This window comes from Microchirus variegatus (genome assembly GCF_963457635.1).
Source record: "Microchirus variegatus genome assembly, chromosome: 8".
Taxonomy (NCBI): Eukaryota; Metazoa; Chordata; class Actinopteri; order Pleuronectiformes; family Soleidae; genus Microchirus; species Microchirus variegatus.
This window is the reverse complement of record NC_139809.1, coordinates 8,714,117-8,726,592: the sequence shown is the minus strand read 5'-3', so window position 1 is coordinate 8,726,592 and position 12,476 is coordinate 8,714,117. Positions and strand designations below refer to the sequence as shown.

The following is a 12,476-nucleotide window of genomic DNA, read 5'->3' as shown; positions in this document are numbered from 1 at the left end:
GAGGGAGAGTGGTGCAGCGACAGAAGCCACATGAGCAGCGGGAGGAGTCACGAAAGGAGAATAAACTCCACACCCCTCTCTGCCAAGCATCCATTTACTGAGAGGCTGATGTCTGCCGCTTCACTGCATGTGTACAGACTCAGCAGTAACACAAGGAGGAGAAAAATCCTACAGTGCTGTGGCTGGATCTGGATTACTGAGCTCAGGAACTCTTTTTTCCCCATTGTGCAGTTGTCTTTGAGCAGTGATACTGGAGCATTTTTCTGAGGAGGTTGTTGCATCATTCTTGCCAGAAAATGTCCACACTGGATGAGTAAAAGCTCCGAGGGAAAACGAGTAGTTGAACAAAGAGAATCTAGCAGAGGTTGCTGTTTGTTCTGTGAACACTGTGTGTCAAGGATTTGGGAGAATTCCATGTGCTGATAAATCTCAAGGAGTTGCTTTTTTCCATATCTACCCCAGGACTCCACAGGTGGCTCTCAGGCTTTTTTTTTTTTTTCCGTGTAGACTTAAGTTCCAAACATGACTACTATGCAAAAACTGCTGCAGTTGCCGGTGAATGCGGTGAACATTGTGAAGACGGTGCAGAGTCAGGTCCAGGGCCAGGAGGAGGACAAGAGCCCAGTGCTGACTCCTGACGGTGGACAGCAGACCTGGTACAACGCTCTGCAGCCTGACGAGCTGCGCCACCTCCGATCTGGAGGTTCAGGTGGAGGTTTTGGAGGTGGTGGTAGTGGAGGAGGAGGAGACCAGGAGGAGCGGGCAGCACTGGAGGAAGGTGGTGGCATTTTCCAAAGTCAACCTTTGCGGTAGGATGATTCAGGAGAATCCAGACCTGTTCAACCCAGTTATATTAAGTGCATTAGGCCGCTTTGTTTTCAGCACAGATTACAATGGCCACGAATGGAATAATTAGAGAATAAGATCATATCTCTAACCCTGGGATTCTGTAACCAACAGAGTCAAAGTCCAGTGAAATACTGAATCTTTTTTCCAGGTTTCTAAAACTAATAGAATAAAATATTGCTTTTGTAATTGAACTGCTTATGTAACGATAATGTGATAGATCAGGCTTCATTATGAGGGACAGAGCTTAAGGGTTATTAAAATATACCATGCACACATCAAAAAGTGTACAGGATGAAAGTAAAGAGACTTTATGAAAGCCAAATAATGATTTGATTAATTGACTAAAAAATGCATTAAATATGATTTAAATCCAGAGCTTTAACCAGTTACGGTCACAATAAGACTTAAGAAGACGTCTTTGCTGGATCAGGAACAGACGCCACAGCACGTCAGTCATGCAAAGGCTGCAGCAAAAGAGCTGCAGTCGCCTTTAATTAATCACACTGCAAACCTTTACCGGCGGAGCTCCTCTCTTTCAGAATTAGAATTTGCTCCGAGAGACGCACACAGCAGTATTTTATTTTTGATATGTTACTGGGTCACATCTACAGAGTGCAGTCACGTCTTTTGATTTCACAGGACAGGAGGTCTGCTGTAAAAAACAAATTTTTTTAAATCTGTCACTGGAAAACTTTTAGGCCTGTGCTGAGCTCATGTAAAACAGCCTCAGCAGCTGCCCGTGGATGTCTGCTGTTACTCTGATTCATGCAAATAGGTTTTGCATCTACATTTTTCTTTGTTGATGTTGTTGCAGTGGTGCAGTGTTTTGATCTCGGGGAGGAAAACATCATTTTTAAGTTTCATCACTTGAACACTGGCCTGAGTCCATGCACAGTTTCCCAGCCAAGAGAGCGAGTCCTGCTGATCTCTTGGCTTTGGTGCCAGGTAACCCGATCGCCAGCAGAGACATTTGTACCATCGCGGGTTAAATAATTCAGAGCTGTTTGTAAATTCAGCCGCTGTTCAGCACGATGGGACACAATCCAACAGAAATAAGAGACTTGGTGTTGGTGTAGTGTTACCAGGAGCCCTTTGGGCATGAGCACAAAGGTATAAACCCAAGCAGAAGGTTGTATTTTTCCTCCAGGTGCTTCGGCTTCCTTTTTTTTTGTTGTTGAAGTAATTCACTGTGCTGGCACTCACAGTTTGCAATAATGTGTTATGGCCAAACAGATAAACTGTGAAGTGCCTGGGGCTGTCATCCTTCTCCTCCCGAAACTGCTTTGGAGAATTCTCTCTTCTGTGCCCATTCATAACCTTTGAGTCCTATCTCGTTATTGTGGGCTGTTGTGGCGTCTGCATTAACACATAAAACACTGCGTTTAGTTTTTATTATGTCGGAAAAGATATTGCCCTCGCCAGGCGAGGAGTTTATGCTTTTGCTTTTTGTGAGCAGCATAACTCAAAATGATAAGAATGGATTATGATTAAATCGTCTGGGGATGTGTGGGTTATGGCCAAAGGAAGAAATGATTAAGAGGTTTGCACTTTTTTGAGTACTTCGTCTAGATTTTCTGATATAATAATTTCCACACATTTTTTTTAAGACAGTTATTGCATAGGATCGATCTGTTATTCGTGTCAGAGTGGGCAAATATAATTCATGTTTTCATGTTTAGTTCTTGTTTATCTTCAAACAAAACCACACACGTCCCTGTACCTTGTTTAATTAATGAGGCTGATATGGGAAATTAATTAATGAACACCCACTGGGAAACATTTTTAACCCTGTAGTTTTCCTATTTCTCCACCATTATTTTGGCTTATAACCACATTACATGCCTGGGTTCAGTGAGTGTTTAATGCTGATTAGGTGACATGGTTACCTGTTAAATATATAAATATATAAGTCTGAGAGACTGTCAGCGTTTTTTCTGTTCCAAAGCGTCCTGATGGTGCCTGACAGAACTGATACATGTCTCAATTTCCTACAATCTACAGAGTGAACAGTACACACTATATACTGCAGTAAACAACAAGTTAGGTGAAGACATTCAGTGCTGCTTTCAGTTGTTTTTGTTTTGACGCTTTCATATATCTTTAAGCCTCTTTTTTGTTGTTGTTGCCTTGAAGACACAGAACAAAATAAGAGCTCAGCTTTAGAAGTTTAAAAGGACACGAGAGCTTTTCACAGAAAACATTGATTTCTCTGGAGTCACGGCCTGTGACCCATCATCAGAGATGCAGCAGTGGGATCTTAATGTTCTGCTTAAAATTAGAATTAGTGTCAGTCATCCTTATAGCTGGACCCTCACGTTATTTTAATGTTTTCTCTAGCTATTTTATTTTTTTCTTTGCTTTGGGGCCACATATTTGTCCTATTTGTGGAAACCAGCACAACCAAATCGCCAATCTTCTACAGAGAGCAATTTATAGATACAGACTTTGATGATGAGGTTTGAAATGTGTGACAGAGTGAATCGTGTTAGTCATGCAGTACAATTAAAGGTGACATATGTAAGAATGTGGCCAAAAACGGTTACTACATTCAAATTCAACCGAGGTTTCTTAGGTTTTGTTTTCTGACGTAACTGGCAACCCGTGGTTGCTCGGCACCTGAGACTCTACTGACTGCAATGATTGGTAGACGGCGGTAGGTGGCGCCACATGCCAAAACATGATTTCAAAACATAAACATGATTTGCAGTCTGCAAAAGATTTTTTTTAATGCAAATATTTTGTCTGTACTGTTGTTGTTGGTGAGTTCAGTTTGTTATATGAACATTATTCCTGAGTCTATGTGACATATTAGGAGGATTTTATGGCCAGTTGCTTTAGATTTATTACATAATGCACTTTTAACACTTGGATGGAGATGAAATCAGAGATCACACACAAACACAGGCGTGTGCGCACATACACACACATTTGTGCAGCTGTCCTTTGACAGACCCTACATTGACTTCCATGGTAACACTTTAGATTAGAGAACACATATTCACCATTAACTAGGTGCTTACTAACATGCATATAAGTAGCATACTAGCCCTTTATTAGTAAATATTAAGCACGTATTAACACCTTATGTAGGAAAAATCTGAAATAAGGTCACGTCTCATCAGGTTCAGGTTTAGCGCTCCATGAGGTCTCCTGGTCCTGATCTTATGCCAGAAAAATGTCCTAAAGAGGTAACAAACACACACTATTATTCTTATACACACTCATAGACACAATGCACTCCCGAGCCCTCTACCCTAACTTTAACTATCACAACTAAAATGCCTAACCTAGCCATAATTCTAACCCTAAAGCTGCTGTTGCATTAAGAAATACACACATACAGCCCATAATTCATACAGAGAAATTACGTAAAATTGGATTTAACTATAAGAAAATGTTTTCCTTTGTTCTTTTCAGTGTGTCCAGGATGATTAAGATGAATCATGCCACATTTCAGGGAAGTCTGACCCACACACTTATGGTCAATGATCAACGTCAATAATGAAATTGTAGTATGTCGGATCATGTTCACCACACTTTGGATGAAATCTGAAAGAGCCCGTGAGCAAACAGGTGAACATCACTTTGATAGACGATCAGACATTCTGCTAAATAATGTGCACATAAACAAACCAAGCAACATACACACTGTGAGGGATATGATGTGGTACAGATTATTAAACCTCCTCTGTTAATCTGAGCCTATATTCCCACAAGTGGAAGTGGCTGTGTTTCCACTGCTCCTCCAGTCCCTGATGGAAATGCTGTCAGATCCATAAAAGGCTCTGCTGGAAGGCAGGAAATCTCTGAAGTTCATTTTATTGCATCCTTTGTTGCCTTGGAAACTAGTCGTGGTAAATGCTCAGCTCTGTAGCTATTTAGCCACTACGCTACACCCACCACCAGCCAGGCCCCACCCTTCATTCTCACAACTACAAATAACAGCAAGTTATACCGACACTGACGCCATGGTCATCTGCTAGAATTTACACATTTAACATCAGCCTCATACACGTTGCATGATATTTTATGCATAAAGTACATAAAACGGCAAATGATGTGTCCGCTGTGTAAACTCAAAGGCTTTACCAACAAACAGGTGAAGACGTGATACCAGAGAGCAGACATGTCACAGATCAGTATTTCAGCAGACAGTCACAGTCTGCTGTGTTTATCTCAGGAGCTGCAGCTCTGATAACCTGACTGTCACCACTGCTTTAGATCTGTCTGGAGACAATGTTTCCACCGTCGCTGACAGAGGCAGTGGAGAGGCTTCACTGCGGCCCACGAGCGTATCAGTAAAATGGGGGAAAACAAGTTCATATGAATATCTAGATGAAAGGCTTTTGTTCTGAAGCACCAAAGAGGACAAACCTCTCAAATGTTAAAACTAAATAGAACTGATCAACCTATTTAAGGCTTTTTATAGGGGTTTATACATAATGTATTAACTGTACACTCTTAGAAATAAAAGTGCTAAGTATAACCATATAAGGTTTTTCAGCTTATCCTCATAGGAGAACCCTTTTGGCTCCAGATGGAACCTTTTTATAAAGGTTCCACCAAGATCCCTTTTTAAAACCCTTTATTCAGGAAAGGGGTTTTAAAGGGTTTTCTGGATCAAAATGGTTCTTACTGGAACCATTAGTGTTACCAAGAACGTGTGAATATTTTCTTTATTTCTTTGCTCCATATAGCAACAAAAGCATTAAAAGTGGACAAAACAAGACATTCCATGATAATGAAAATAATTGTTAGTTGCTGCTCTATCTATATCACAAACATAAAGGATACCTGGTGGTGATCACAGTTCAGTTTGGTTATTACCATCATTATTTGAGTTATTATTTCCATCATTATAATGTATGTATGCATTTTTTAGAATTTTCAGAAAAGAGTGAAACGTGTCCATCAGAATCGTCTTCAGATCAACGTGAAGTTTTCATGGATCTTGCTTTGATAATGACAATAAAAACCCTCACAATTTATCCATCGATTAAAGAGTAATAGTTGATTAGTTTTATGTAGATTGAGCATGTATGTTTACAACAACACGTGATACTCCTGGAATCACAATCCTATTTAGACACACATTTCTGACTGACTGTCATGTTTAAGGGATTATGTCACTTTTCCAATTACGCTGCTCTTGTGAGCCGCAGCATCAAAGTGTTCCATTTTTCTCCGGCTTGATTTTCCACATCAAAGAAAAATCATTTTTGGGTCACACTTTTTTTTATGACACTGATGGATTTTGTGCACTAAAAAACAGGCCTGTGTCTCGTAATAAGAGCCCCCCCCCCCCCTTTATTTATTTGTTTACGGTTGCTTCGCCAAGAATGCGAGTCAACTCTCCGCCCTTGTATTCCCACAGACACGACGACTTGAAGGAGATGCTGGACAGCAACAAAGACTCCTTGAAGCTGGAGGCAATGAAGCGGATCGTAGCTGTGAGTATAAATCATGTTTGCTTCGGGATTTCAGTGATCAGCAGTAACGGCTGAGCCAAGGCCAAAACGCAGGGAAGGTTTTTAAAGCAACACATTGTTCATTATTATTAAGCTTGTTCTCCTAAAACCAACATCGATTTCCGTAATAATCCCAATTCCACCAAAACTGTAGCACGGTAGTTTCAGATGATAGAACTACTGTACATGTATGGTGATGGTGAGAGCTGCACAGTCAGCTGTTAAATATTCATGGTCTGTGACAGATTTCCTGCTTCTGAAGCTGCACGACCATCTCCTCATTCATTATCTCTGCAGGACGGAGAGGATGAAAGAGAAGGAAATGAACTAAAGTAGAGATTTTTTTTTTTAAGGAAAGAGTTGCACCCTCTGCTACAAATGTAGGAAAATGGCACCTTGTGAATTCATTTATGTCTTTGCAGATGGTCGCTCGAGGTAAAAACGCATCCGATCTCTTCCCTGCAGTGGTGAAAAACGTGGCCTGTAAAAACATAGAGGTTTGTAGTACTGCTGTTTATATTGTTCCCTCAGTTTCCTATGATTGTGTGAGTGTATTCTGTTGTTTTATTCAATTTTATTATGTTTTCGTTTGTTTCTATTGTCGTATTACATTTGTTAACCCTTAGTTAACCACAATTTGCCATGGGAATAATACACAACTCCTTATATGGACATCCAATTTTAAACATTTTGAGTACTTTTTGCTCAGGTGTGTTTATATAGTTGGTGAAAATTACATATTTTTTTAAGTTTGCCTAGTTTGTGCTGAAAAAAAGGTATATAAGATACTTTTTATTGCAAATTCTTATAGCCTATGTATATACTGTATGTTTAAACACAGTAATGGGAAACATAGTAATGTGTTCTAAGGGTTAAACGTCCTTTTTTGTGCAGGTGAAGAAGCTGGTCTATGTTTATTTGGTGCGCTATGCCGAGGAGCAGCAGGATCTCGCTCTGCTCTCCATTTCCACGTTTCAGCGAGGCTTGAAGGTGCGGCACGTTCTCCGTCTTTGACGCGTTACATTTATCGAACTGTGCACGGCACGCACGCCGGCACGGTAACACGTGGTTGACACCGTTACTTTCACGAGTGACTCGCAACTCGTTACCTATTACTTTATCACGTAGGACACGGACAACTGAGTATCTATGTGCGGTATTAGAAAGATTTCAAATTAATAATCAAAAATTACTTCCATTGGCAATTGGTGAAATTTCTGTTTAGATTAGGGAACACATTCACCATTAACTAGGTGCTTACTACCATATATAAGTAGCATACTAGCCCTTTATTAGTAATCATTAAGCACGTATTAACACCTTATTCTACATAACCTTATTCTATTATAACATGAAGTAAGATTTTTCCTTAATAAGGTGTTAATATGTGCTTAATATTTACTAATAAAGGGCTATTATGCAACTTATACGCATGTTAGTCAGCACCTAATGCTGAATATGTGTTTCCTAATCTAAGGTGTTACCCATATTTTAAATATCCGGTTGTGAATTGCAAAAAAAACTTGAACATGTGATTAAAAAAGGTCATCAATTAAAATAGGAAATAAGAAATAATGTAACCTCACAATGAAACACACACATTATTCATAAAGTCTTTGTGCTTTTGCAGGATCCAAACCAGCTGATCAGAGCCAGTGCGCTGCGAGTTCTCTCCAGCATCCGAGTCACTATCATCGTCCCGATCATGATGCTGGCCATCAAAGAAGCTGCTTCAGATATGTCTCCATACGTCAGAAAGACTGCTGCTCATGCTATTCCTAAACTCTACAGGTGACCTGCAGTACTTAGTACTTATGTCCAATTCATGTGGGTTTATTTCAAAGGCTTAACGTGATTTTTTTTCTCCCCCATTTCAGTTTGTTGAAATGAAATAGTACTCGCCATATTAGTGATTAAATTGAGCAGAAGTTGTTTTTGAGAACTCACAGTTCTCTGTGGAGCTCTCCAATAATGAGGAGCTATAGTCTGATTACCACTGGACTATAACCAGTGTAAAATCGAAGTGCTTTAAAGCAGGAAATGGTACATCATTCAGAAATTCCATTACTGCTGTAATTGTAAAATCTATTTGATTTGATTTTCAAGCGCGTCTCATCACTTTCTCCGTCTCTAACACTCCACACTGTGCAGTAAATGACTCTTTCCTCTCAGTTTGGATCCAGAGCAGAAGGACCAGCTGATTGAAGTCATAGAGAAACTCCTCGCTGACAAAACCACGGTGGGTTTGTGTAATTTTCTTCGTTCGATACAAGTTTTCCACCAGATTTCTTTTTACCATGAAAATGGGATGTGTTGTTTTCATAAACAGAGAACCAGCAGGGAATAAATATGTCTGACTTTTACACATCAAGGTTCAGATATTGTTTCATGAGCAATTGAGAAATATTCTGTACCATGTGCAGCAGGGGTCTCACGCTCCCAAACGACCTGGGCGCAAACAAGTGTCCAGTCTGGTCACGAGGAGGCCGGTCATGTGAAGAAGAAAAAAGAAATTAGCTTAAAGTCATATCACAATATTCCATCATTCCATAACACATAGTATTCATGATCACAGAATTTCAAAGTAAAGTGTTGAGAAAAAAAACAAGAGAAAAAAAATAATAATAACATAAAAACACTAAACATGCTCAAATATATATATGTTTACGTTAAAGGGCTGTTTCACTCATTTTTTCCCACTTGATCAATTTAAACTTAAAACAAAGATGACGCTGCTGTGTTTTTTTAATTCATTCTGTTACAGAGTTGGATTTGATTTAACTGTGTTTTTTTTTTTTCTTAAATTTTACTCATAAAACTGACAGAAACACAGTGAAGAGAAGTGTAGGGCTTTTATTTTCTTTGAAGGCAGTCTTTGACGTCAACTGTTTGTCAGTTCTATTTATTTTTCTTCTCTGCTGCTGTGGGAATGAGACGTATATCTCAGATCCACATTTATCTCTGGAAATTATGGTTGAAGTTGCCCTTTAATTACATTTAAAAGTGTGATTAATTTAACCTTTTATTATTATAAACATATTGCTCACGGTTCAGGTCTATAATCTAGGTACAGGTGAAGGAGTTCCTGGGCCACTTCTCATTATATGCCTTTAATTGTGACTTATAAGAGTTAATAATTGTTCTTTTGTTGTCACTAATGAGTTGTTGTGTGGTTGTGCTGTACACTGTGTGCTGCAGTTGGTGGCAGGAAGTGTTGTCATGGCGTTTGAGGAGGTGTGTCCAGAGCGCATCGACCTGATCCACAAGAACTACAGGAAGCTGTGCAACCTCCTGATCGACGTGGAGGAGTGGGGTCAGGTGGTCATCATCAACATGCTGACCCGCTACGCCAGGACTCAGTTCCTCAACCCGAACGTCAATGTGAGTCAGAAGCAGGATGTTTCCTCTCTCTCCATATCCCATAATCTCATAATCCCACATGGATACAATTATTTTCTTTATTGATTTATCTGACACACTTGTTTGTTTTTTAATGAAAAGGTTAATCGTTAAAGTGTATAGAAACAACAGCCCACAAAAAACTGGGTGAGCCAAACTCATTTTAAAATATACATATTATTATTATAATATAATAATACATAAGTTACAGTGAAATGAAATGAAAATCCTTGCATGTGTGAAGCTGGAACAAGCTTTTGTTGCGTCTATTTTTCTGTCCATTGACTAATTATATTTGCATTTTTAAACAGTGAATAATTAACTGCGCATGACCCTGCTGATAGTTTAGTATAGCATATTATATAATTATAGTTAATTTGATAATAAAAAGCTCTCCTGTCTGTAAATGATGTTTTTGCTATCAGTAAGAACAAATTTGCAGAAGCATTTCTGTAGAATTCTCTCCACAAAAGCGTATGGTGATTTATTCATTATTTTTTGTGTGTCGGATTATTTTATTCTTTCAGTTCAGGCTTTTCAGACTGTGCTGAGGTACAAATTGAAATCATCTTCTCATTATTATTTTTTTTTGCTTTTCCGGCCAAACGGCAGAGTGATTTTCTGCATTTATCAGTTTCCCAGACCGACCTGTCGACTCATTCTCTCGTGAGCAACAACATCAAACAGAGACATTTTCATACCCTGATGAACAAAGCTGTTGTGGTCATTTCCAAATGCGTGCAGTGACAAATTGGTAGACGTGTTTTGAGCAAAACATTTCCTCCGTCTAATGATGCTTCTTTTACATAGTGTTGCTGGTACAATTTATTTATATTTATCCTCCGCACTGTCTCTGCAGGAGTCTCTGCTGGAGGAGGGAGGCTCGGATAAGACCTTCTACGGCTCAGAGGACGACGAGGATGAGGACGAGGACGACAATGACAAGAAAGCCGAGTTGGCCACCATGGCCAAGAGGAAACCGTATGTGATGGATCCAGATCATCGGCTGCTGCTGAGGAACACCAAGCCGCTGCTGCAGAGCCGCAACGCGGCTGTGAGACCACTGCGTTTTTTAACTTATACACACACACACACACACACACCTCACAGCATTATAACACAGCACAGCCCATTTTCTCTTTGATTTACGTATCATGGTGACACAGTTGTTTTCCAGGACATTCAGGTCCTCAAAATCACAGCCTTGGTTCTCTCACTAAGCTTCTTTTCAGCGTAAATGTCCTCCCCCTTCAAACAGGAGACGTTTCCTAATGGGGCAAATAAGAAGACCTCACACTACATTAGTGCTACTTAGTGCACCTTGGACGACCTGTTCCGCTCCATGTCAGAAATGTCCATGTTTTGCTTAATTCAAGCTCAAAACTGTACTCTGTTTGCTTATTATGTCTTATTATATTCTGTCTCATGATGAAGTTCATACATGGTTTTGCCTGAGGCCTGTGCGATTTAGGGGTGGGCGTTTGAAGCGAAATTGCCGTTTTGCATATTATAACATTATTTGTTGAATATTTGAGTGTTCTGACCTCCAGAGTAGGGCCGAACCATTTAAAACAAATACCTAATTATTTTGACCGGAATTGCAATTGCGATATGATTTGCGATATCACTGGGAATGGTAATTTCATTCGAAAAACGCATGTAGAAACTATTACTGTGTGATATTTGTGCAGATCTGTGAAACACAAAGATGTTCTCTTCAGTCTGTAGAATAAGACGTGTATAAATCAAGGCAGTAATTAATATAAAATAATATTTTGACACACAGTTTGCCTTTAAAATATTTCGATTCATCATTCAGCTCCACTCCAGAGCATGAGAGCTAGTGGAAGTGATGCAGGGCTCATGCGGCAGACCTGCAGAGAGTTTTAGGTTCAGTGCTGTGTTGTTCACTTTGATTGCACTCAGCAGAGACTTTAAAAAAACACCATGATGCTCGACCTGCTAATAGCCACACATAGCAGGCGGACAATGTTTGTGACCAGCTATTAAACACAGTGAAGCATTTAGCAGCTAAAGAGCCAGACATTTCCCTGTGGGGCTGTGCAGAAAAGAATAAAACTAAAAGGACAGCGTGTTTGCATGTTTTCCCTGTGTGTGCATGGGTTTTCTCCGGGTTCTGCGGTTTCCTTCCACAGTCCAAATACCTGCAGATTTGGCAATTAGGCAAATTGGACACTCTAACTTGAATGTGAGCTGGGATTGGCACCAGCGACCCTCACCCTCAAACATCACACAAGTAATGTTAACTCACACATTCACTACATCTTTACATGGTGAGGTGTTAATGTTGCTGCAGCCAAATAACTAAAACACACACACAGAAAAATAGTTAATGTCGTGAGTGCATTATAAAGATTGAGGCCTGAAAGGAGTGCGGAGTCTGTTCGAAAAGATCTGACCCGACTGCACTGCAGCATGAGGCAGAGAGAGGACATGATGGTAATCAGCTGTTACGTCTTTTGAAATGAATAGAGAGAGCCCTGAGGGACTTACAGCCCCCCCCGGTTATCTTATATGGTTAGATTTTATCGCTTACCGCTCGTCTCTCTGATTCTTTTCTCCCCCAATTTCAAGGTGGTGATGGCTGTGGCTCAGCTGTACTTTCATCTCGCTCCAAAAGCAGAGGTTGGTGTGATCGCCAAGGCCCTGGTCCGCCTCCTCAGGAGCCACAGGTGAGCCTTGTCACCCTCCTAAAAATGGAACAGTCAAATGCTGAGACACTGAGGCAGGAGCAAGTAA

The 12,476-nt window shown here is 40.1% G+C and overlaps 1 protein-coding gene across 1 annotated transcript in view; it reads left to right on the top strand.

Annotated features, from left to right (window-relative positions):
* Nucleotides 1-522: 522 nt before the first annotated feature.
* ap3b2 (adaptor related protein complex 3 subunit beta 2) overlaps nucleotides 523-12,476 on the top strand; it is a gene marked incomplete at both ends in the record, with an annotated part of 29,719 nt that continues 17,765 nt past the window's right edge. Inside the window, 9 exons of the mRNA XM_083893917.1 lie at nucleotides 523-809; nucleotides 6,224-6,299; nucleotides 6,740-6,814; nucleotides 7,212-7,307; nucleotides 7,948-8,108; nucleotides 8,490-8,556; nucleotides 9,516-9,698; nucleotides 10,576-10,770; nucleotides 12,312-12,409. Coding sequence (XP_083750043.1) covers nucleotides 523-809; nucleotides 6,224-6,299; nucleotides 6,740-6,814; nucleotides 7,212-7,307; nucleotides 7,948-8,108; nucleotides 8,490-8,556; nucleotides 9,516-9,698; nucleotides 10,576-10,770; nucleotides 12,312-12,409 — 1,238 coding nt within the window. The remainder of the gene's footprint in view (nucleotides 810-6,223; nucleotides 6,300-6,739; nucleotides 6,815-7,211; nucleotides 7,308-7,947; nucleotides 8,109-8,489; nucleotides 8,557-9,515; nucleotides 9,699-10,575; nucleotides 10,771-12,311; nucleotides 12,410-12,476) is intronic.